Source organism: Drosophila albomicans, chromosome 3, assembly GCF_009650485.2.
Source record: "Drosophila albomicans strain 15112-1751.03 chromosome 3, ASM965048v2, whole genome shotgun sequence".
Classification (NCBI taxonomy): domain Eukaryota; kingdom Metazoa; phylum Arthropoda; class Insecta; order Diptera; family Drosophilidae; genus Drosophila; species Drosophila albomicans.
Genome location: NC_047629.2, coordinates 13,623,833 through 13,650,478, shown reverse-complemented (window position 1 = coordinate 13,650,478; position 26,646 = coordinate 13,623,833). Strand labels below are relative to the sequence as shown.

At 37.3% G+C, this 26,646-nt stretch overlaps 1 protein-coding gene across 8 annotated transcripts; it reads left to right on the top strand.

The window, feature by feature from the left end:
* Nucleotides 1–192: 192 nt before the first annotated feature.
* On the top strand, nt 193–26,370 carry LOC117571720 (matrix metalloproteinase-14). 8 transcript variants are annotated; one of them, XR_004572472.2, is made up of 7 exons: nt 6,591–7,105; nt 9,514–9,763; nt 20,085–20,488; nt 21,233–22,154; nt 22,228–22,306; nt 25,210–25,613; nt 25,851–25,964. XR_004572472.2 is itself a non-coding variant. In XM_034254023.2 (6 exons), exons 2-6 carry the CDS (start codon nt 9,653–9,655, stop codon nt 26,012–26,014), a joined length of 1,773 nt encoding a protein of 590 aa, XP_034109914.1. In that variant the 5' UTR covers nt 193–484; nt 9,514–9,652; the 3' UTR covers nt 26,015–26,370. The 8 variants fall into 8 exon arrangements, 6 of the variants coding, with proteins under 6 accessions (XP_034109914.1, XP_034109915.1, XP_034109912.1 ...); XR_007955017.1 differs by having other exon boundaries at nt 22,228–22,399; XM_034254023.2 differs by lacking the exons at nt 6,591–7,105; nt 25,210–25,613 and adding an exon at nt 193–484 and having other exon boundaries at nt 22,228–22,399; nt 25,851–26,370.
* Nucleotides 26,371–26,646: the final 276 nt, after the last annotated feature.

The following is a 26,646-nucleotide window of genomic DNA, read 5'->3' as shown; positions in this document are numbered from 1 at the left end:
CGGCGTCAGGTTCAGTCTAGTTGCAAACTCGTGAAACTGAAACTGAAATCTGATACTCGACACTTTTTTGAGGTGCAGTGCGCGCAGCTTGAGAAATTAAGGCTCCCCCAAGAAACATAAAAAAATACACATTAAGAGAGTGAGAACAGCAATAAAATCAATCTATTAACACATAAAACATAAAAGTGCTAAGCGAGTGCTAAAAGTGAAATAATTGTGGAGTGTGTGGCCGTCGTTTCCGGCAGCAAATACAAAAAACGAATCAAAATAAATAAGATAAATAAATAAGAAGCCGAAACAACTTTGTTATTCATTAGAGAGCTGTTGCTGCCTCAGGTGTATCGTGAATCATCGAAGCAACAGACTGCTAACAGCGCATTAACAGACTGCCAACTTAACAGTCGCTTGGTAACAGTTGACTGTTAACAAACACAAATTGAAGAGGACTTGCGCTCGCATTTGAATAGCGTTTGAAAAGTTTGTGGTAAGTACAAGTACTCGCACTCATAATCGCACTCATACTGTTATTCGTTTTTCGAATGGCACGAATCCTTTACAACATTTGTTATGGCCTGTTGCTCGAGTCCCGAGTCCAGGGCAACAATGGCAACAACTTTTTCTATGCCTGCGGCCAATTTGACCACACAAAAGTGGCAGGAAATTATTCTCTGGCTATTTTTCTATGAAAAGCAACCACTTCGGGTCTCGCTCTCTTTCATCTATGTGTTTTCTATGGTATACTATGTGTGTGTGTGTGTGTGTTTTTTATGTTTATTGTTAGTCGCGTGACTCGACAAGCGACGACGGACGACGCCTAGCTCGCGCCTAGCCCGCTCCAAATGCAGCCTGTGGACTATAATCATAAATAGAACAACAATGAAGTCAATTTGACAATGGCAAACTTGGCATACTCTACCTTCTGTTGCGCAAAAGATATAAGCATATAATATTCATAATGTAATGTGCAATAAACAGAAGACATAATAATAGAATTGTGTTATGGGCATATCATTTCATTTGATTAGATATCTAGTACAAGTTTTAAATCCTCTACAAACTTAGAGGGTTATAATTAGATGATCCCACGTGTATCACATCTTTTATTCTACAATATATTATATAATAGGTTATTATTATGAAAGTGCCAAAGTTATTCAACCATTGAATAACTTTTATTGATGTTGCGTTACCCAGTTACCTAGTTCACACCCAGATCTTGGTACTAAAAGCCTTTCCTTATCATTGCCATTGAATAACTTTTATTGATGTTACCTAGTTCTCGCCTATATCTTTATACTAAAAATCTTCCTTTATTATTGTCTTTGTCATTGGCTTAAGTCAGATAAATAATGGAAATTTCTGGGAACTCTTAAACTCATCTTGTAATGAAATAATATTAGTTGCAACAATTCTGTTTACAATTACAATTATAACTACATTATTTATCATTTTGTTGCAACCGGATAAAAATCGTAAAAGTTACTCATATAGCGAAAAACGCCTAATGCAATGCGATCTTATTTGCTTTGGGTGACAATCTGGTATATTTTGTATTATATGTTATATTTTGAATGTATACCGATATACCAAATAGATCCTTGGAAATATTTTAGTATTTTTTTGGTTATATTTTTTAACATAGTTTTATTGAAGCCAAATATGCCAAGTATATCATTAGGTATATTTTTGTATTTTTGGTATATTAATTTAGTATAATTTTAGAATATGGGGTTTAAAAGTGGATAGCGAGAATCTCACTGTCGAGCCAACTCGACTGTAGCTTTCTTAAATGCTCTTATTGTAACGAAATTTTATTTTTCCAAAAATAGAAAAAATGGTTCTTTATTCTTTTAAAACATGTTTAGTATTTAGAATCTGAATTTCTTTATCAATAACCATCTGGTTAAACAAAATACAAGTGTTCCATATAGAATAAATCTTAAGTTTTCTATAATCACACTCGAGTGTTGCGAATCCACTACAAAAGTGCATAAACTTCTTGAAAAGATGATTCGAAGCAACGACGCCAAAGGCGGGCACATAAGCAAGATATGTTATGTGTGTGTGTAGCTGGGACAGGTAATAGGTAATACTCATAGTATTAGAATTCATATCACACATACATATACATGATGTAGTATGTAGTAGTAGTAGTAGTGAGAGACGAGCGTCGCCGGCATTGTCGCGCCAAAGAAACGCCATAAAGACAAGTTAACAGCGCATATACGAAGTAATTTAGCTTGGACAACAGGCCACCACGAATCAGCAACAGAGCCCAAGCCCAAGCGGCTGAGCGTGAGAAAGAGAGAGAGAGAGAGAGAGAGCGGGAGTGAGAGTGGGAAGGAGAAACAACACAGAGGCATCGCCGTAGCAGTGGCAAAACAACAAACGGGAGTCGCACACGGAACGTGCTATGAAACGGTTCGCGTAATCCAACGACGTCGCTTCATTTGATTTGATTCGATTTGTTGCTCAACCCACCTGAGAGTAGAGCCCTCGTAGTATTCGTATAATATTCGCATAGTAGTATTCTCATAACTAAGTGATCTAAAGTTATATACTGCCAGCATATCCATATTACTCAATATACGTATGTAGTGTTAATAAATCTTACAACAATTTAGTTAGTCTAGTTCATTAGTTAATTAAGACTCTTGGCGGGAGTTAACCTTGTGCCAGCTGCTGCCTAATTCAAGACTTATCAACAACAGTAACTCACTCGAGAATTGCGTCGACTTCGCATCTAATCAGCCACTGGCCAATCTTGTTTCCGTATGTGTGTGTGTTTGTGTGTTTCGACTGATAAGATCCAACGACCCGGACAAAGCGTGTGTGCAATATTTGCGCTGATTCTTATCATCAGTCAATAGACCACATTATTCCATAATTATTACAAATCATCGCTGCAATATTCAACATTCCGTATTCTGTATTCCGCATTCTGTGGTAAGTTTCACTTAACTTTGGATAGTTTTGGTTGCCCACGGGCTAAGTTCAGCCATTATGATGAGTCATTCCCATCCCCCAAAATGATTATTTAAAATTGCCCACAAAATGTGACTCAGAAGCATATATGTAAATATCTAGTTGAAAGTTTAAGCGGCTTGAGGTTGATGCCTCCACGCTTTATAGACAGCTGAATGTCATAATACTTATAGTTATTATGATCTATTTCACTATGACTAAATTTCATGATAAACACTTTTTGATGAATAATTGTTGAGTTGTAAAATAAAATGTCTTTTATGCGGTCTCTATCCAGAATAGTTATGAAAATGAGAAATAAGTTTCTAACATTTTCTTTGGAAAATTCCACAGTATTGACAAACTCTAACCAAAATTCAATTTTTCTATGATTAATTGATATTCAACTTGACATGAGCAAACAGTATTAATATAAAATCTATATATAGTATACATTTCATATAGGTTATTCAAAGTTGTTTCTTTCTACTAAGAATCTCGCAGTTAAAGTTTGGGTATATCAAGATATTATTCTGCAATTTAATTGATTACTTATGACACTTAGTCAATATGTATATCTAAATTTAGAGTGAACAACTGACAGCTCAAATTGATTACCACCTAGAAGCCAACTCAATTTATTTACATTACGCAGGTAAACACATTGGTTGTCAAAAGTTGAAATCGATTAAATGACAACTCTGTTTATCTTTGCTCAAATCAAAGTTGTAAGCTGAAATTGCATTGAATTTGTAGCCCATCAAATTAGTTAGTAAAAACTCTTTTCAACTTTTAATGTCGTATTTCCTGCTTGATCTAATCATGGCAAAGCCCGTAAATATCACGACTAATGTGCATCCATTTGTGTGTGCTGCAGTTTTGATTGCATTTTGCATTTGGCTGCCAATTGTTCTTCAAACATTAACAAATGCAGCACGTAGGCATATTGTGGAAATTCGAATTCTAATTCTAATTCAAACTTAAATTAAAATTCTAATTCAAATGCCAATAACAAACAATTTGAATTATGAGTATTCGTTAGGCATTCGTATTTATATTCGTATTCATATGTGAATGGCCGAACTGACCGTGACGTGATTGCGTTTGAAATCAGTTTTTGAACAACAATTACGATTATATCATTACGATCAGAAAATATGGTTATTATTTTGCGATTTGTTTCGCTTTTCGCAAAGTTCTCTCTCACAACTAAGGTTCAATTCATTTCTCTGGACTCTGCCAATGGCAATGAACCGTTGGGGCTTGGGCAGCTCTATAAAACGGAACACGAATCTATAAATACGAGAATACGCTTGTACGATAAATAGTTGACAACAAAAGGCACAATAAGAGAGAGACTCATAAATATTTCATTGTTCTTGTCACAGACACAAGACGAGAGATGAAATGAGTTGCGTGGGTCGAGAGGGAGGGGAGGCGAAAGAGAGACGCAACTGCAGCCAGGGAAGCTGCAAGTTGGATGGCATTCGGAATGGGACTGCAACTGAGAACTGAGGACTGCGACTGCGACTACGACTGGGAACAACACTGACAACTGCAAGTTGTCATTGCCATAAAAAGAGGCGGGAGGTCGACAGTTCTGTGTTGGGCTTTTGTTCGAACTTCTGTTTTTCATTTGCAGCATTCGAAATGCAATCTTCCAGATTGACATAAAATTTCACACATGTGGCATTTCATTTATTTACACACTCAACACTCAACTTTTGCTGCTGTACATTTTTCCACTATTCCGAGTATATATCGTTGATATATTCTGTACTCTCTCACATATGCACATATAATTTGCAGCGACTGTTGGGCAATTTACTTCACGTGCCCAGCATCTGTGCCTTCGTATAACTAGCGGCGATTTTTCCACCAGAAGATGGACAAGGGGAGTGCAGGCAGGGGGGTACAGTCGTTGACTCACACTTTGATTCAGCCTAGCTATAAACCCAGACATTAATATCTTTGTGCACAATTGATGCTAATGGCCAATGGGGCAAAAGCCAAACACTCACACTCACACCCAGAGATCTGTTTAATATGAATGCTAAACAAATCATGACTAAATTTGTGTACATATCTATGAACTTTGTTTCTTGACAAGCGTAAGAAAAAAGAAAAAACAATGCAAAGTCATTCAATTAAATACCCTGCAATTACGGATTTCATTAGGCAACAGCATCTCTTCTTAAAAGTATCAATATGAAAAGCCTATGTATACTTGTGAAAATTACTTGTGACTAACAAAAAAAATATATTTCTCTTGAAATTGCATTGACTGATCTTCAGTAAATAATTTTTATCAACAGTGATTTTTCTAGAGATCTGCAATACACTTTCATTAGCATCATTCAAGTTCCATGGAAATTTCTTAGTCAAATATTAAACAAAAATTCTTGAAGCTATAAGTTTCTGCAACCGAAAATGGCAATACTCTATTGCAAAATTGGATTTACCTAAATTTTATGAAGTTTAACTATAACAAATCTAATAAATTAAAATTATACAATTTTTGTTTGAAAAAAATCAATATTAAAAAAAAGAATATATTTTTTTTAAGGAGAAGATCTTAATTAAAAGTATCTTAAGAGTAGCTATTATTTTATTGAATTGATCATTTTAAATAAGAATTAAGTTTGAGTAATATTTCTACCGTATAAAACATATCAATAAAATAAAAGTGTCTTCACAGAATCGTTCGTGCAATTCATAAATTTAAAATACCCAAGATCAGTGGAAAAATCTAATACTAGCATCATTAATAATTCCCCAAACTAGAAATTACGTATAGGAGAACAGTTAGAACGCAGCACGCAGTCTCTCTATGAGTCTGCCATGAAATCAAGCAAGAAAGCGTGTGCCACCAAAGTGTTAATTGTCTCATAGTACCTTATTTGTAAACACATAATAAACACAGACACACACACACACACACGCAAGCGCTGAGATTACTCATGAGTAATATTCATTGAGCAATAAGAAACCACCAAAACGAAAGCAAAATTCGAAACGAAAATTCAAGTTGAAATTCATTCATAAATTTGTGTATCGAGTTCAAGTGATTTCCCATTAGACCTGGCTGGCACACCCGCACAGTCAGCCAACAGAAATTCAACGGAAATTGCACGAAATTTGCGAGAAAACAGCAGCAGCAGCAGCAGCCGGGGCTATAAAGTGTCAAATGAGATCTGTAAACTGGTAAAATGTAAAAATGCAAATTAGTTGTGCGACAACAAAGCGTGCGCTAAACAGTTGACAAAAGCGCTGCCGCTGCGATAGCTTTTTTACCGCTGCTGCTGTGGCTCTGCTAATAGTGGTATGACACATGTTGTGGATTCCAAGAAATTCGCATTAGTCACATACAGCGATTCCCTTCGCGCTCACACACTGAGCGCAGCTTTAAGTTAATATTAACAGCAGCAACAGGTTTGACAGCAATGGAATCCCCACTGTTAAGCGCTCGTGCTGTTAACTACAGTTGCGCTCTGCCGACGTTGACGTCAGCTGTTGCGTGTGCGTGCGAAAGCTTTTGTGTGCGCAACTGCGAAAGCTTTCGGCCGCGCAGCGATCATCAGCGAGGCAGCGCCTCGAAGTTTGCTGTGCGTTGGGATCAGTTGAAATTTGCGCGCTGCTCTGTGCGGTTGTGTTTAGCGGCGAGTAACGAATACGAACAAAATACCAATAACATTAATCATTAAGCGCACACACACACACATAACATAACAGTTGCAAGCAATTGCAAAGTGAACTTAACTAAATTTGTGCCGTTATAGCCGAGTTTACATTTTGCGGAAATTTGCGGAAAAGCGAGTACCCGAAAGAAAGCGAGAGAGAGAGAGAGAGTTAGTGACAACGAATTTTTGTAATGAATTAAATGAAACAAAAGGATCGCGTCAACAGTGTGAATATCAAAGAATCAATTAATAACACAACTCAACGCAACGCATCGCGATCGCCCACACGCACTCGTTTAATTTATGCGCCGAGCTAATTAATCAATTTGTTGAAGTGTTGCATGCGACGACAAGCACAAGAGGAACAAAGAAAGCAACAATAACAACAACAATTCAAGCAATTGCGGTTGTTGCAGTTCATTGATCTACTACGTCTCTCAACGCACAGTCACAATTTACATGTAAGCATCGGCAAAAACTAATCAAAAAGGGTATTGAGGTGGCACACCTCATTCAATTTCATTCAATCGACTGCAGTTGATTCATCCGATCGAGCCTAGCACACAGGTGCCGCATATCTCTAAGGTCAAGTTCTAAACCAATAATATATTGACTCACAAGTCCACTGGCTATTCAAAATATTTGGTAATTCACAGCCCTGAAGCATAAATCGACTCTCATATCTTATCGATGCGTAAATTCATGAACACGTCTTCGGTAAAAGGGCGGGGAAAATATTGCTGATAAGCTGCTAGAAACATTGGGCAATCCAGCTTTTCAAAAGAACCAACTAAAAGAATGCGAACGTCACAAATACACTGCAAGAAATTGGGCCAAATTAATAATATCAATATTTGCTATGTGTCATAGCTTGGCTTTAATAAATAAGTTAGAAGTTTCCATTCCCTCTCTAATTTTATTTATTCTATCTTTCTCATTCAGAACATGAATAATTCCCGCTGTGTAGCTTAGAGATTCTAAAACCGGTGCTAAACTGGTTAATAAGAATTCTATCAACAAATTAGCAAACGAAAAAGCGATAAACAAATTTTTGGTATGTTGTGAATATCAAATCAATTTATGCAAGTGAATCACATTTAGTCGCAAATAGAAATATAGAAATCGTATTAAGATGTAGCATAGGTTTCTGGGTTGCTTGTAAGCGTGTGTTCCTTAATGTTCCACATTACGTATACGTAACATGTTGATAAAAATAGCAGGCCAAAAGCAGGCAAACACTTCAAACCTAAAATGCAATAAGCTATTGATTGTTGTTGTTTATTTTCGTTTGCCGCAGAATTGCGCGTATTGATTAAACAACAATGCAAAAGCTTTCATCGTTATAGCGACTAACTGAGGCAGCATCTAGGGCAGGGAAAGAGGGCAGAGGGTGCAGAGTGGTGGAGAGTAACCAAGCGAAGCGGAGTGCCAAACAGGTGCCCAGCTCTTTAACCTTAAACCCACAAAGCGACGACCTTCAACCCGCTGTCTAATTGCCACTTCTCCCCCGCATGAACAACACACACAAACACACACATACAAATTTAACTGTTTATCATTTGCCGTATCTAAATATTCACCCAAATATACATGTTTAGTACATATACGTAAATAATCACACTGTGAACGTGAACCAATTGTGTGAGACACAGGCACCTATAGTAGGCGCAGAAGTATATAGAAATATGATTCTAGTGTCCACATTGAAATCCCCAGTGATTAGTCAATGGCAACAAAAAACCAAAAACCAAAAACAAAGACAACACAAAATGCAGACTTACGCGTATCAACAGCAAATATTGTCTCTCTTTATTTTTGTGGACGACACACCCAAAGGCAGAAAGAAAAGAAAAAAAAACATTTTGAGACTTTGCTGCTTGCTCTCTTTTGCCATATTCTTTGTTTTGGGCTCTGTGGCGTTGAAAAGTGCCCGCCACTTGTCGTATACTTGATATCACTTATCGCTCACGTTGCTGATGTCACAGCCAGACCAAATGCACTGCGCCAAATTTATGGCTACTAAAAGGGTGTTAAAGGGTGTTACACATTAAATATCATGTAAAATAAACAGTAAATAAAATGTAATAATTTTCAAGTTGCATCCTTTTTTAGTACTGCAGTTGCCAAGCGTCTTTGGCTTTATAGAGTTCATAAAAGCAAACACAGTTAGTGGCGTTGTACATGGCGTATACGTTACACTTGTCATATAATAGTGTTGGGGCAAAGTCATATCATTAAGTTGGCTATTTTAGGGCTATCATTAGAGACAAAGAGGAAGCCACAATGCTTGTGCATATTTACAGTCTAAAATTAAATTATAATAAGGTCTAAATTTAGTCGAGATTTAAGTTCAAGTGTAGACAACAAATGAGAGACAGCCACATGACTGCTGCGGCTGCAATCAACAACAAACTAACAACAGAAAAAGAAGAAGAAGGCAGCTGACACGTCAGAAGTGGCGTCAGAAGGCAGTTACTACCAATTTTTACTACGCCACACTTGGCTACAACTCGCGACTTGACGCGACTCGGCTATAACTCGACGTAGTACGCCAGCACTTCCGTTCCGTCGTTGCAGGCATCCAAAATGTGTGCCATTTAGCTCCGCAGTCAACCTGTTGGCACTTTTTCTTTGGCACAGCAAATGGGCCAACTGCTTCCGTTCGCCCTTTTGCACTTGGCCTGCTCTGATTGTTGATTGTTTGGCGGCGGCTTCAATTTCTTTTTTTACTTTTTTCTTCTCTCCTTTTTTTTATTGCACCTGTCCTACAATATGCATGTGTACAGCACACGACTGCCTGGGACCTGTATGAAATATTAATTGACCTTTTTGCAATTCTATTTTCTATTTTTCTATTTTCTATTTGCAGTGCGCAGTTGTTATTACAACTTCAGTCACGACTTGAAGTTCAAAGTGCGCCCTAGACACAACAACATCGACAGACAACAATCGTATCTGCATCTACATTATCTACAATAACAACAACAACAACAAACAACAGCTACAACATGTCCAACACCTGCCAAAGCTACGCATCCGTGTTCATAGTGATGGGCACATTGCTGTCCATACTGATGGCAGCACAAAGTGTCCCAGTTTCAACGACAACACAGGCCGAGGTAAGTTAAATAAAACAAGTAAGAAATCTAGAAACAGAGTGTGCTCGATTATGACATACACGCTACCCATTTTTAAAGAAAAACAGTCCAGCATTATTCATAAAATATACCGAATATTATACTGCAAAAATAAAATATACATCATATTTGGTATATCGATGAACTCCTATTCAGAATATACCATATAATTCAAAATATACCAGATTGTCAGCCAAAGCAGCTAAGATCCGTTTGCAGTAGGCACAATTTGCATGTCTTATATTAATTCTACAATTTTAAGCGGACAGATAGACAGGTGGACAACAAACATGGCTATATCGTCTCAGATAGTGACGCTGATCAAGAAGATGCCTCTTTCTGCCAGTTACATACATTTCCTGCCAGCACAAAGTAATAAATCTCTTCTACCTAAAGGGTATAAAAATAGTATTATATATAGTATTGAAAGAACTACACTGATATCTTAAAATGACAATGGACGACGACAAGTGGCTCGGTGTTCGGTGACTCAATGAAAATTGCCAGAATATCTATCAAAAGCCAACAGACCAAACTTGAGCCAAAGTGTTTGACAACTAATTGAGCAAACAATTCAGTTATCTCGACTGACCAGCAAAAAAAAAAAAGAACATGATAAGGGTGAATGAAAAGTAGAGAAAAAAAAATGGCAAACGAAACGAAATTAAAATTGCAAAGTAATTTAATAACCGTTTGTAAAATGAATTCGAATTGAATCCAAATCAAATTACAGCCTCAGCATGCCAATGTTAATCACATAATTGCGAGCGTGTAATTTGTTAAATTACAACAACGAGCACACACAATAAATAAGAGAACTATTCGCTTGTTATAAAGTTATTAAATGGTGCATTAAGTATTGGAAAAATATGGGGTGGTGAAAGAAGATAATGAAGCTGAATTAATGAATGAACTTCGATTGCAACACTTTTGAATTTCATATTAACTAGTTATATTTATACTTTTATTTTCTTTACAATTATTTTCTTTACTTGACAATAAATAAGGGAACTATTTGCTTGTAATAAAGTTATTAAATGGTATACTTAAAATGAATGACGTAAGAGAAATGATGCATTAAATATTGCAAAAATATGGTACAATAAAAGAAGATTTATTTGAATTACAACAGAATTTAAGTGTGAAAAGAACTTCTATTGCTACTCTTTTATTTTACCAATCTTATTAACTAGTCACACATTTACTTTTAATTTCTTGAATATTATTTTATTCATTTCCAATGGACATGACAAATCGCTGTCATAAAAGTGAAGCAATTCATGTATTCAACAGCTGCAGCTAAGCTGTGGTCGCCATAAATAATTGCATTTAATATTTAGTATAGCAAACATGCATCAATATATATTGTATATTGTTTACAGGCTTGCTTATGGTTAGTTAGTCAGACAGTGGCTGCAACACATGCAACAACATTGGCAATTATTCCACTCACATCTGCACGCAATGCATTCAGTTTATATCGCACAAATCGCACAACGCCACTGTTAACTGACCTTAGTTCCCCCTTTTGGGGGTCTTTTTGCCTGGCTGGCAGTAATTTTGAGGACAGTCTCCCCGAGCTTCCCTTTCTCATTGATTCCCTGCTCCATGTGACTGTATTAATTGCTGGTTTTGGTGTCGATCTGGTCATGACATTGCCATTGTCACATGGCAGCTGTGCCACATGCAAGCTCAACCGTCACCATGGTCCAATTAACTTTTATTGCAGCACATTTGCCAGCTAAATAATCTGCTAGATAAGACATCAACAAAACTGAATGTGACAGAATTTTTTTTTTTTTTTTTTGTGGGCAAGTTTGATCTCTAGCGCTTGTCAACAATATTTTCAATTTAAGTTGCGTTTTATAATAACTCTTGATTGATTTATTGAACGAAATATAGATAAAAAGCAGAGCTATATTGTAATTTTGTCGCTCAATTAAATGTAATTCATTCAATTTATAATAATAATAATAACTTAAATTCCCCTTTCCAAGAAATTTCCTTTTTCCAGAAATTTTCTTTTACAAGAAATTCCCTTTTCCAAATCGTGAAAGAAATTGAACTTGACAAATTCCTTTTCTAAGAAATGCCCTTATCCAAAAAATGGCCTTTTGCAAAAAATTACCTTTTTAATAGTCTTTAGTTTCAGTTCCCAAACCATAGAAGTTCAACTTGGTAATAATTTTAAATATTTATTTTTTGATAAAATAAATTCAAATATAATTTGACTCGACCTGGAATAGAACTTAAACATTATTTTCATTTTCTATCAAAAGTATTTAGACGTTAACTTTTTATTAATTTATATTCATTTACTCAATGTGAAATAAGCTATTTGTTAGTCTCTGAAATGAATTCAGCTTTTATTATTGTCTAAAATTGCATATTTAACTCGATGTTTGTTAGACGACAACTCCGCATCGTCTTCATGTTCAGTTGAGGCACATCAATGTACGATTAAATCAATAGTTTTCCGTTTGCATAAACTTAATAATGACTGCTATTAATGACTGCTAATGCCTAAGTTAAACCTGCGCTTTCATGTCATTAATATGTAGAAGCTGGAAAGAGATAGAACGAGGGGAAGAGGGCGACTTTGGCTGCTGCTGAGCTGATTATCAGCGCCTAATGCCAGCCAAATTGTTGTCATGCTTATCGTTTTGTGTGCAGCTTGCAAAATCGCAGCGATGATCCCACAAAAACAGCAGACAAATCGCTATATAAATTGCAATTGGCACGTGACGGGGGCATCGGGGGAGTTGAAGTCTTTATAATTCTCATGATTCTCCTGTTGTTGCTGCTTTTGTTGCTGCTGGCGACAAGGTTGTCACGTTTTGCGGCACAAAGTGTTTTCTCTTGTTGCACGATTGCAATCTGCATAAATTAATAAAGCAGCAGCATCAGCATTAGCAGGTGGAATCCGAGCTAGATTCGGTTTCAGTTTGAGAGTCAGACTTCCAGCCACACCTCTGAGTATGAGCCTGTGAAAAGTGTGTTCCTGTTTGCCCATTTATGTCGAGTGAAATATGTAACGAGTGCAAGTTTATCGATAGCAATTATCGATCAATTCGATCACTTTGAGCACGCGCTATGCTCGATGCGTGCTTAGAACAAAAACTGAAGCTATTGTTGCTGCTGTCTTTGTTCAACTATCGGCTAATTGATATGTTGAGCGCGTTGCCAGCAACTTGGCGCGGAACCTACATGGCCATTGGGCTGGCCAGTCGCCCAAAACGATAATGATAATGACGACGGTAATGATGAACGTTGATCGTTGATCGACGATCGTTGAATAGGCATACGTCAACATTGCGCAGCCCATGTTTGTCTCACTTCAATGTCAGACTACAGCACAAAAAAAAAAACAAAAACAATTGGCGTACTCCCACTGTTCTAAGTCTTTGCTACTCTCCAATAAATTTTGTCGGATTTCGCAAGACTTACACTGATCAAAAATAGTACTAATATCAAGATTTTGGTCTGAGAACAAAGAATTTTTATGTATAGACCAAGAACATAAAAACCTTAATGTTAGAAAACACCTATTGATTTTAAGAACATTTATGTTAATATAAGACCCAAGTTATTATTAACAAAAGGCAGATTTTATACAGTTTTAAGAATAAAAAATCGTATTATAAATAAGATAAAAAAATATGACCATTTATCTATTATTTTAACATATTATTATTTGTATTCATTCAGTTGAATGTTAATCACTCCACTTAATAAATACTTATCATCGATTCGCACTCACCCAAATAAAAACTTTATTGGAAATTCCATGAATTTCACAATTTTGTAATCTAAATCTAGTATTTTTGGTTAAATTTTGGCAGACTCATGTTCATAGTTTTATGAATTAGTTCTTAAATTATTTTAAGAACAAAATTGTAAAGACAAATGTTCTTGATTTTAGAAATTGTTCATTTTTTCAGTGTAGATCGAAGACACTGCGAGTCATGGCAATGGCTAGTCAGCTCTGTCTGGGACCACACTTGTAGCAAAGTCTTTAACAACATTTAAATCGTTTGTTCATTTATTTGTTGTTTCCCCCCAACTGCATTTGTAATGCACGATTTAATTGATTTAGCTCTTTATCTCTGTATTGCTTTCATAAATAAATGTGACTCACTTAGAACATAGATATATATATCTACATATATGCATAGTTTATGATTGTCTACCTTACATTGACATAGATTGGAATCTCTACAAATTGTCAGCAATTTGCTCTACACAAAAGTAAACACACAATGACACTGAGTCAGTGCAGGCATCGCAGCATTATTGTGATTAAGACATAATGCAACCAATCCACCTTCAATAATCACGCTTTATGTCATCCACGTTCCAATTCGAGAACTGCGACGCGTCATACGCTGCGTATGCTTAATCGAAGCCAAGTCAAAGGTTAATTGCAGCAGTCTATTGGAATGAGCTCAGGCAGCAGTTGTGCTGTCTCCGACTGACTTGCTTTTGTTTCCAGCTTAATTAAAAGAGCACCCAACGTATGTGAGAGTGAGAGAGAGGGCACTCGATGTACAACTGGTCACAACTGGCAGCACAAAACTTACTTTCAATAATGACGTATTTGGCTAATTATAATCGTTAACCAACTGGGCAAAAGTTGGAGCCCCCTAAAGAAAAGTTCCATGCGTATTAACCGCAAATTTTCGCGTGCGTCACGCAGCGCCAAGAAAAACAGCAGGAAAAACAACAACAGCAGCAGCAGCAACAGCTAGAGAAACAGAAACAGTTCCGAGACTTGGCGTCCAGCTAATCAATAAGTTAAACTAACTAAAAAAAACATATACATGCGAGTACGATGGGAAGTTGTGAGAGTGTTGCTTGATTGATTTGGGCAGCCAAATGCAAAGCTGGAAAACTCAACTGAAACTGGGAAAAAAAACTGAAAGTCACGTTGCGTTTTTTTGTGCGCGACCTTCACGAGGTGTTAACAAAAGGATGCCAAGCGGGCAAACAGCCAAACAACCAAACGGGCAAACAGGTAAACAGCTAGGTAGGCAGACAGGTAAACAACTGAACAACTGAACAGCTGAACAGGATAACCTTGCCATTTTGAAAAAGCTAAAGCAAAGCTAAGCATCGTATGCAAAAAGTAGAAAGCAAATGTTAGCAGCTCAAACAAATGATATTTTGTATCCTAAGGTCACAGCGCCATAATAGAAAAGAAAAGCACGCTCAAAAATGCGATGTTTATGGATACCCTCTAGGTGCAATAGATTCAAATATATCCTGAAATGCTTCAGGCATTACCACATACGACATGCCAAAAATACTTAGCATATAAGCAAAGCAATCGCTAAGACTTCCAAATATATTTAAAAAACAAAAATTGAAAATCTTTTAATGCTTTCTTCTTCTCGGAAAGATTCTTTTTATTGAGCAAATATTAATTTTTAAATTACAATCATCATAAAGCTAATAAAATAAATCTTTTTAAATTATTATTCCCTACAATAAAACAGACCTCAATATTCAAAATTATTTTTATTTAGTCGAGAATTTCCATTTTAAGATTTCCAATTTTTTTAGCACTCTTAGCGTATAAAACTGCCTTTATAAAAAGTAATCTTGAGATTGTATCCTTTATTTGTTGCCCAGTTAAACCGTTTTGAGGGAGTTTCTGTGAGTTCTTGGAGTTTTGCATACAACACGTTTCGTTATCTTAACATCTGCAGTTTATTTATCGCCTCGTAAATTAACGAGGAGCAAAAAGCGAGCCAAAAGGCACCTTTTCACCTGCGGGGTTAAATGTCAAATTTTTTTATGGGAATTTCGCAGCTGACAAAATTATTGGCCACCTCCTTTGGGGTCCTGCTTTACGATTTGCCGCTTTTGCCATTTAAGCCAGCATTTTTGGCCTGCTTGCTTACATTAGCCTGATTATGGAAGTTGCGCAACTTTCGGCACCTTTTGGAGGCTGATTTGGCCCAGTTTTTCATTAGTCGCCCCTCCGCCCTCCGTCCGTCTCGTCGCTTCTTGCACGTTTTATGACCATTTAAAGACCAGCTTCAATATGGCTCGCATTTCGCTTTTCACACACAAAGAAAAAAAAGTGATGTAATCATTAAGAGGAGAAACAAGCCAAACAGGTTGCAGCTCGTTAGTGATAGATAGATGGATGGTTTATAGTGTGTGTATGAGTGTGTGTGTGTCAGCAGTTTGGCTGCAATCACTTTCCCAACGTGTCTCTGTCTCTCTTTGAAATGAGGTCTAGGCTTAAAGAAGTTGCTCCTGCCGAGCAGTCAATGACCCCAGCGATGTTTGACCCAAATACTGGAAATTTAAAGCGTCAGCAGCAAACGCACCCTTATAACATACTAGCGATACCTAGACCTAGACACATATATATTATATAGTATAGTATAGTAACACTCGCACACTTCAAGCCACCCTCCCAGTCAGTCAGGGCAAATACAATTTTCTCATCAATTTCCGGTCAAGTAAAATGTAGCGCGCAGGCGAAAAAAGTAAAGCGAGAGAACTAAACGAGCGCTGCTTGTTTATAATTTATGCATGTCCTGGTCTTGTTTGGCCGGAAATAAACGGACTCTGGCACCGCCTTTCAAGGGTCAAAACACGCCAACTAACACAATTTACAGCACAATTTTCGACTCGGGGTCAATGACTGACCAAAGCCAACTCTGCAATTGGTCTAATTGCGCAGGCTTTGCTTGGCATTTCAAAAGAGGAGAATAATATGCGCAAACAGATTCATATTCAGATTCAGGATCAGGAACCACACTTAAAATTTCCGCATAATTTTTATACCCTGCTACACATAGGGTGGAGGGGTACTTTAACTTTGTGTCTCCACGAATTGTTTGGAGACATCGCCTTAATCAGCATCAACAGCCAAGACAATATAGCCATGTCCGTCTTTTTGTCTGTCTGTCTGTCCGTCTGGCCATATGAAACACTGGATCTCAGAGACTATAAGACAAAGAGATATAATTTTTTTGTATTTTGCTATATTTCGGTATATTTTACACTACATGGTATATTTTGAATGTAGTATATTTTGCACTATATGGTTTATTTTGAATGAAGTAGATGTATTTCTTCATATTTTGCTATTTTTGGTATATTTTGGACTATATGGTATATTTTGAATGCAGTATATTTTGCATTATATGGTATATTGTGAATATGTGAATGTAGTACTATATCAATATGTGTTGGTATATTTTTGTATTTTTGTGGTATCAATTCGGTATATTTTATGAACAATACCGCACTGTTTTGCTTTTATTCAAAATCAGTATCTCACAGTCTAGTGAGCTCTATAATAGCTTTATTTCTTGTTTTTTGCTTAAATTTTGTTATACTTGCAAGCATGTAAAACCCTTTAGGCCAGGCCAAAGCAAGGCAGGACAAGGCCTAGGCAGCTAGTGAGCTGGCAAAGTAGGCAAAGAGGTCAGCGATAGACAAACTGTAGAGTGCTGTTCACTCTGCACTGTTCGTAGTTCAGTTCAAGTGGCCAAGTTGCAGCAGGGGCTGTTGACATTTTACTACCCATTTGTTTTGCATTTCTAACATTGAAAACATTGTGGCACATTTGTTATTAGTTTTGTGTGTGCTGCGGCGCAAATTGATGTCAATGTCTCTCTGGTGCGTTCTCCTTCTGCTGCAAATTGAAGTGCAATTTGAGTGAGCGCCGAATCGTGAACCGAACATGCATTATAATTTCTATAATTTTGCACAGTTTTGTGTAATGCGAATGCAGATTCATCGATTCTAGTATACTTGTTGTGTATCTTTGAGTACGTGTATCTGACAGTTTATCGCAGCATTTCCGCTTCGCACTTCCGTTTTTTTTTCGTGTTGTGCTTTAATCCTCCCGATTGTTGTTTTGTGACGCATTTCATTCGCTTGAGTTCTGTGTTCAGTTTCGGATATACAAAAAGGTTCGTCAACACCTCGAAGTGATTCATTGACGAGTCAAACTGATAAGTTTGTAACGTTCTCTACGTATCTTATCACATTCACAATTATGACGACCTCTGACTGCGACTGCGACTGTGACTGCGAGTGGGCCAAGCTTATTGGCAGCTTGCTATGTTGTGACAAGCAATGCTAAGATTTATTAGCCCATGTCATAAGCTTGTGCTACGTGCACATCATGGTCGACATTGCATTGGAATTTCAATGGCCAGCGGCAACTTTCATGTAGTTCCCACGAGTTGCAGTTGCAGTTGCTTTTGCTTTAGCAGTAGCTCTCCTCATTTAATTTGTTTCATTTGAAATGCAGTAATTATGTTAATTGCACAAGTTGAGCAGCGACTGGAATGTGCAATTAACTTGCTGCCCCATCTTGCCAAACAAGGTCGCTCTGTGTGTTGCCCAAAACGCTCTCAAGTGGCACTTGAAATGCTGCAGCCACTTTTGACACAATGCCAATGCTATCGAAAAGTGTTCGACATGATTTACTGCAGCTAAGAATGATCTGTGGCAAAGGAAACTCTACTTCATATGTATTACAATGTCATTATACCCCAGCATCGGCATCGACATCGGCATCGGCAAAGTTAACAAGGCTATCGCAACAGAAGAGGAAACGTTGCGGCCGCTGAAGAGCGACGCAGATTAATTTTATTGTGTAATATTTTTGACAGCAAAGCGGAACGCAAATTGCAAATGATTTGCATATCTCGTCAGTCGCTTTTGTGACCGATTCTCACTCTCTTTGCTGTCAGATTGACAGCGTCATGTTTACAGGAAAAGCAAAACAAAAAACGAAAAAAAAAAACAGAAAAAACGTCGTGAGTTCATTTACCTTTAAGGCGAGTCTAAGGCCCTCGCCCACTCTCCACCCCCTCAGGCTGATGATCAATCGAATTTACCACACGCCAAAAAGGTAAAACACACACACATACACACACACACAGAGTAAACCACCCAGATTATTAAGTACTTAGGATGAATACTAAAATGCGAACACAAAATGTTTACTTCCTCGCTGAAATCAAATGAAATAAAATAAAATAAAATACTCATAAAAGATTGTCAATATACTACGACGAGTATAAAATAAATAAAACAAGAAAACTTAACAGTCAGCTGAGCCGACTCTCGTTTACTCCGCATTATGCAAGCGCTGTTTCGGCATCTTCTTGTCTTATTTTTGGCAGTACAACTACAGTTGCGAGTGTGTCTGTGTGTGTGTGTGTGTGTGCCACATACGTGTTGATTCTGATGAACATGTATGCCATATGCTTGCTATTCTCAGCCCATTAAAATGTGCGACACATCGAGCCGCGGCACATGTTTCACATGCCAAACGCCCAACTACGCTCAACAGCGGACTTGGCAAAATAAAGCATACAAACTGTATTTAACATATATATATATATATATATTTGTATATATACTAACAAGTAATTGCTGCAATTAGTGCAAGCAGCAGCTAAAGCTAAAGACTTGCGACTTGCGGCAATTAGACAATGTTTCTTTATAATTGTTTTTGGGCTTACCGTTAGGCGAATCTCCCAGCCAACTAACCTCGCACTGACTACACTTCCTCTTCCACTAAAGTGGAATGGGGGAATGGGGGAATGGGAATGGGAAGGAGAAAGTGTAGTCAATGCTTAGTCAATTAATCGCTCGATTCGCGTTACAATTTAATTCGACTTCAGCTGAAATCGCCATAAAAATAAAAACAAATGCGAAACACTTCCTCAACTCTCCAATAGAACTCAGCATTTTTCACACCTAAATCGCATAATTAAAGTCACGTAACTGTGACTCGCTCTGCTTTGTACGTATACGTAATGTGCATTGGTATTGGGTATTGAGTATACGCCGCATAGCCGCAAGGGGAGTGGTGAGTGGAGATGTGTGGGGGAGGGGGGGATATCTCTCTCTTTCTCACAAAAAAATTATAAAACATTGCCATGCCAAGCACTTGGTCATAAATTATGCAAGTCAGATAGTTTTATTTCTGTCGCTTTTTTTTTTTTTGTTGCTGACTTTGACTTTTGCATGCGGCAAATATATTTTTGCATATACTGTGACGAGAGTAGCAGAGAAAGGGGACAAGTTGTAGTTGGCCAAGTTGAGGGATTGCGCCGCAGGACAATTACACTTACAATGCAAGCAAAACACCTTTTATCGGATCACCATAAATCAATTGCCAACCAGCAGCTCCAGCTGGTGGCAAAACATTCCATTTGATCGTCAGCTCCTCCCTCTTCATTCTTCATTTAGTTGCCTCTTCTATTCATATCAATCATTCTCACTCACCTGTCTGTCGGTTGGCTTTCAATTTTTGCAGATCTACTTGTCGCAGTTCGGCTATTTGCCCGCCTCGGCACGTAATCCGGCCAACAGTGGACTCCAGGACAAGCACACCTGGGTCAGTGCCATACAAGAGTTCCAGAACTTTGCCGGCCTCAATATCACCGGCGAACTGGATGAGGAGACTATGAAATTGATGTCGCTGCCACGTTGTGGTGTGAGAGATCGTGTCGGCACCGGCGACAGTCGCTCCAAGCGTTATGCACTCCAGGGCAGTCGCTGGCGTGTCAAGAGTCTCACCTATCGCATCTCCAAGTATCCCAAGCGTTTGAAGCGCAACGATGTCGATGCGGAAATTGCGCGCGCCTTTGCCGTGTGGAGCGAGGATACGGATCTAACTTTCACCAGGAAGACATCGGGACCAGTACATATTGAAATCAAGTAAGTTGCAGAAGTTTAATTTGGGGAGAACTGGGAAATTAGATTACGATAAGTAAGTAGCAGAAGTTCATTTTTGCAAAGAGTTGGGGAAACAATAAGTTTTAGGTTAAATTATTTGTAATAAGGTTTTTATGAAGTCTATAAATTGAATGTCTTAATTAAGTATAATATAATATGTGCACCTCAATTTATGTTATTTAGAATTTCATCCGTTAGAAATCCAAACTATTTGATAACCCATATAAAAAGTTATTTATTATTCTTCTATTTGTGTGAACAATGCAAAGAAAAACTTAAAAATAATTGAATACGAAAATGTCATACAACTCAAAATAGAGGTCGAATTGCTTTAGATACCTGAAGTCAACATGAATTTGTTTACCAATAATCAACAATATATATTGTTTACCTATTTATGTTGTATATTATCTATGTGGGTCTTAAATTATCTGAATTACATTGCAATCTAAAGCACTACTCGACCGTAGAATAAAAGTAGGAAAAGGATATACTTAAATTGAATAGAATATGAATAAATATAGAAACCTCAATCATTATAAATATATTCTAAATTGTTTTCGATACATAAAGACAACATAATTTCTATTATTAAGAGTCAACATTCCCAATTTATTAACTCATTTAAACAGTTTAGGTCTTGAATTAAATCTTGATTCAACATAGTTTTAAAGTTATACCTTCAACTCCTTTTTTTATTAATCACTTCACTCTCCCCCATTGCAGATTCGTGGAGAGCGAGCACGGTGATGGCGATGCCTTCGATGGCCAAGGCGGCACTTTGGCCCACGCCTTCTTCCCCGTCTTTGGTGGCGATGCGCATTTCGACGATGCCGAACTCTGGACCATTGGCTCACCACGCGGCACCAATCTCTTCCAGGTGGCTGCCCATGAATTCGGTCACTCGCTCGGCTTGTCGCATTCCGATCAGAGCTCCGCTTTAATGGCGCCCTTCTATCGCGGCTTTGAGCCCGTCTTCAAATTGGACGAGGATGACAAGGCGGCCATCCAATCGCTATACGGACGCAAGACCAACCAGTACACACCCACCAACACCTATCCGGCACCCAGCACGCAGCGTCCCTCGTTCACGCCACCCAAGGTGCCACTGGACGATTCCATTTGCAAGGACTCCAAGATCGACACGTTGTTCAACTCGGCGCACGGTGATACATATGCCTTCAAGGGTGACAAATACTACAAGCTGACCACGGATGCTGTTGAGGAGGGTTATCCACAGCTCATCTCGAAGGGCTGGCCAGGATTGCCGGGCAACATTGATGCTGCCTTTACGTACAAGAATGGCAAGACGTACTTCTTCAAGGGCACACAGTACTGGCGTTACCAGGGCAGCCAAATGGATGGTGATTACCCCAAGGAGATCAGCGAAGGTTTCACAGGCATTCCCGATCATCTGGACGCAGCGATGGTGTGGGGCGGCAATGGCAAGATCTACTTCTTCAAGGGCAGCAAATTCTGGCGCTTCGATCCCGCCAAACGGCCGCCAGTGAAGGCCAGCTATCCCAAGCCCATCTCGAACTGGGAGGGTGTGCCAAACAATTTGGATGCAGCACTGCGATACACCAACGGTTACACGTACTTCTTCAAGGGCGATAAATACTATCGCTTCCACGATGCACGATTTGCGGTAAGTTTGCGCGAGTGCGATAAGCGATCACAACTGCAACTAATGTTATCGATTATCGATTATCTCTATGCAGGTGGATACGGCCACACCGGCATTCCCTAGGCCAACGGCACATTGGTGGTTCGGCTGCAAGAACACGCCATCGTCTACAGGTAATATTGTTGAAGACGATCAGGTCGAATCGGAGCAGCATTCGCAGCTTCATACCGATACGGATGGTAATGGTGATCTTGACCTGGACGCAGGTGAGTGGGATCGACTCGGCGGTAGTTTTGTTTGAATCCATTGGATAATCGACAGTTATAGCGAAATGTATCGAATCAATCAAAGTCAAAAAGATCTCATAAAACGTGTATGAGTTGTTACTTAACATACAAACTTAAAGAAATGTTTACAACAAAAATCCTTAAGAACTCTTACTCCATCTTAGATTGAGTTAGAGAAAGAATGAATTTATACAAATATTATATATGGTATGTTTAATTAAGTTTATCATTATTATATGTATGTATCGTACTCGTATTCGTACTGTAGTCAATTCTATTACTGAACTCAATGTCTGTTTTGTTCTATTACCCTAACGAATACCCGTCTGAAAAAAAACAACAAAGAAAGAAAGAAATGATTAAATACATTATTATTTTTATTGAAAACTAATTCTCGAAATGTGTATGTCGAATTTCTTCCTCTTAGTTCTTGTACATTATTTGTAATTTCTGTAGCATTTATTTACATATTATGATTTATATATTTATCTATTTTGTGGTGTTTTACTTTAGTTTGTTTCAGTGTTCTCAAACTGAACCGTCTTCAGGCTACACTTTCCACTCAACACTTTTCAATACACTTTCTAACCTATATCTATTAGTTTCTGAAATCTAACTTTATTTTATCTTCTAACCGAGTTCAATTACTACCACTATTTCTTATGCGAATAATAATTTATTATTTATTATTACTAACAGACGTTTTTATTTATTTAGGATATGGATTATTTTTCAGTTTTTTATCTAACAATGTTTTTCAATATTTTTATTTAAGTTAATAACTTTAAAAACTCTGTATAATTAACAAGGATTTTGGCTTATTTTGGTTTTGGATCTATTCTAACTTCTTTTCTCGCTAACAAACTCAATTTAGCATACCATGTACAAAATAAAAACAGAAAAAAAGGAAATTTTTTCAATAATATTCACAAAATCTTAAGAACATTTTAAATTGAAATATAGGGTCAGCAATTAATGATAATATAATATTTATATAATATCTTGCTTACAGTGTAAAAATCAAAAGAAAAACAAAAAACAAACTACTGGTCAGTCGGTCTCACTAACTTACCTCCCGCTTCCCACTTGGGGCGGTTCCAGGCAATAAACCATAACCATCAAATTAGTATTAAGGTCCCCACAACATGCACTAGATACTCGGCATGCATTATCACCTAACTAAGTAGATAACTATTTAATATAACTATAGAGTTTGGTACAAGAAGTTACTAAAAATATCTAACTATAAAAAAAAACTACTGCTAATTACTTTATGCTACACTATGCTTAAAAACAACACTACAACACTACTATCTATGCAACAACACTTTTACAACACTATTTGTTAAACACCACAAGTGATCCAGCAAGTTCCACCCCTTAACTTTGTAGTATGTACTATACCACCCTCAAAACAATATCTTAATATCTTGGTTTAAATGTAGTATTTGCAATCCTTAGTATAAGCACCCCAACTAAGTATATTTATTTAATGTAGTTCTATGGTATTATTAATATTATGTGAATCCCCACTCCACCCCTAAAAGACTAAAAACCTATGTATAAACTGTAGTTATTATTATGGCATTTCCCAACACTTTATGCGTTCGAAATTCGAATTGAAATTTAAAAAACAAAAACTGTTTCCCTCTTGGCACCTGTGGCACCAAATTCAAATGTGGCAAAAGGCTTTCTTGGGTTGCGCTTTCTTTGAAGAATCTCTAATCTACATATAGTACACATTCTGTGTACGTGTGTGCAGCACTTACACATGTAAACAGTATTTTTAATTGCATGTTTTATCAATAATACTAAAATTCATTATTTGCATGCTCCCTTTTCTCCCATCTTGTACCCTTTTTTTCCTTACTGCCATTTTAGCACACATACACAATCACACACTCGACACACGCGCGCACACACTCACATAAGTTATCCACCTTATGTTTGTATGTATGTATGTAGAATGTATGTGTGACTGTGGTGGTCCACACCCGTTATGTTATGACCCAGATTGCACGACTCAACGGTCGGTCGGCCAATTTGAATACTTAACACTGCATGCACGTGCTTGTTGTTCCCTCATAACACCCGCCCGTTCAATTTACATAAACTGAACTGAACTTCAATTTGTATATCTGTATCTGTATGTACGTTGTATGTATTTCTTGCAGGCTTTAATAAGAGACGCGGATAAAATGAAACGAAACAGAACAATTAACAACAACAACCCGCCACACTCAAAACATAATAAAACGAAAAGAAAAGCAATAACAACGAACACACAAAAACGAAAAACCAAAAACAAAGTAACGCGCGCATATCGCAATAAGCAAATCGAAAGCTTTACCACACCCGCTGCTGGCAATGAACTTCTCCTGCTTTTGCTTCTTTTTATTCTTCCTCCCACTTACTCTCGCCCCTTTCTTACTCTCTCGCTCACGCTCTGTCTACCGCTATGACACAAAAAGCCACCCCCAAGTCGGTGTGTGCGTGTGCTTGGCTCTTTGTACTTATATGTATGTGTATGTAGTTGATCGTACCGATTAGTAGCTATCGTTTATGTTATCGCTTGCTATCGTATTGCAAATTCAATCATGTAGTTACGTCACAATACGCACAGACCCCACAGTAGATGATGCACTACGTAGTGATGAAACCGCTTCAAATTATCGTCTTTGCTGAATTGTTATTTATGCGATTATCATTTTTTCCCCCCAATTTTTCTTTATTACATATCTTTCATTTCATTTATTTTGGGTGTGTGATCACGAATGTTGATCAAACAGTACCGCAAACTCCAGTTGTCAATACGAATCTGGTTCCAAGTACGGGCACGGGCACGGGTCTTCTGCCCGGCTGGATGTGGAGTCTAACGAACAGATACTTTTAGAGAGCCAACCAGTTCCTTCGGGTGTGTTCTGTCCACCAGCAACATGTCAACTGTATTAATTTTTGTATTCGTATTCGATTTAAATCGCGCGCCCTAATTTGTAATTTGTCTTTACACATACATATGAAAACATATGCATATATATATACTACATACATATGCCTGCTTGAGTGATCTCTGTCTGAAAATAATGTCACAATAATGCCACGCCCAATAAGCCTACGCTGCTGCCGAATCGCCATTGAACAAACGCCCAGAAAACAAACCAAGAATCGCCATTTGTACTCAAAAAGTGGAACAGTATGTTGCAATATTTATTTTTAAACATAAATTTTTATGATTTTTTTGTTTCTAAGTTAGTTTAGTTTTACATTTTTGGCAGTCAAATTAATTGTAATTTTTTTTATAATGAAAATCTCTTAATAGTTATGCACTTATATATGTATTTACATAGTTGTTGATTTAAGAATTTAAAAATATTTTGTGCGACTTTTATCTAATAAATTTTAAAACTTATTTCTATTTTTAAAAAAATAGCTGTCGGCGATCACCAAACTAATGATGAACCCGCTGAGCCAGAGGTTGCGGAACGTACTGGATCTGGTGCGATGTCTATATCCCAGCTGACCAGCAACTCAGCAGCCAGCGTACTGATCAGCACATTCCTGCTGTGTTGCATTTCCAAATTCATAATTAGCTAAAATACTTTTAATGTTGCGCGCATTGAGAACTCAAAACTCACAGGGCAATAAAAACAACCCAAGTAAAGTTTGTAAAATTTTACCGCACGTTGCTTAATTTGTGGGCTACCAACATATTGGATTTGTGTATTCGAATAATGATAAATAATTTTAACGATAATGAGAAGAATGAAGTCCTTACAAATATCATGTGAAACAGGTGCCTTAAATTCGTTGTTGTGTAAATACAAACAAAAACTCAGCATTAAGTATAGTTAAACTTAAATAGTTTTTAACATTCCATAACAGAAACTGAGAAAAAAAATAATACAAAAAAAAAAAAACAACAATACTGAACATGAACATGATATCAGAAATCAGGAATCATATCATAACCGAAACTTCAAGTATGTTATGAAATTAAAAACAGAACATGTTAAATATGACAATTTGCGATATTAACTATTACGAGCCATAAAAACAATATGTAAAACGGAAAAAAACGATTAAGCAATTAAAATGTAATTTAGTTTAGTTCGAGTTCTTACACTGACTAAAAGAGCGAATTGGAAACTGTTTAGTTAGTGCCACTTACAATACGAACTATAGATGTTTTTTAAAAAATTTAGAATATTAAGACTACAAAAAAAATT

Excerpts from the sequence above, each read along its gene's own strand:
- LOC117571720 (XM_034254023.2), top strand. The coding sequence starts at position 9,653 with ATGTCCAACACCTGCCAAAGCTACGCATCCGTGTTCATAGTGATGGGC. Across the intron at positions 9,764-20,084 it reads CAACGACAACACAGGCCGAG|ATCTACTTGTCGCAGTTCGG; the intron begins GTAAGTTAAATA and ends CAATTTTTGCAG. Across the intron at positions 22,400-25,850 it reads TGATCTTGACCTGGACGCAG|CTGTCGGCGATCACCAAACT; the intron begins GTGAGTGGGATC and ends TTAAAAAAATAG.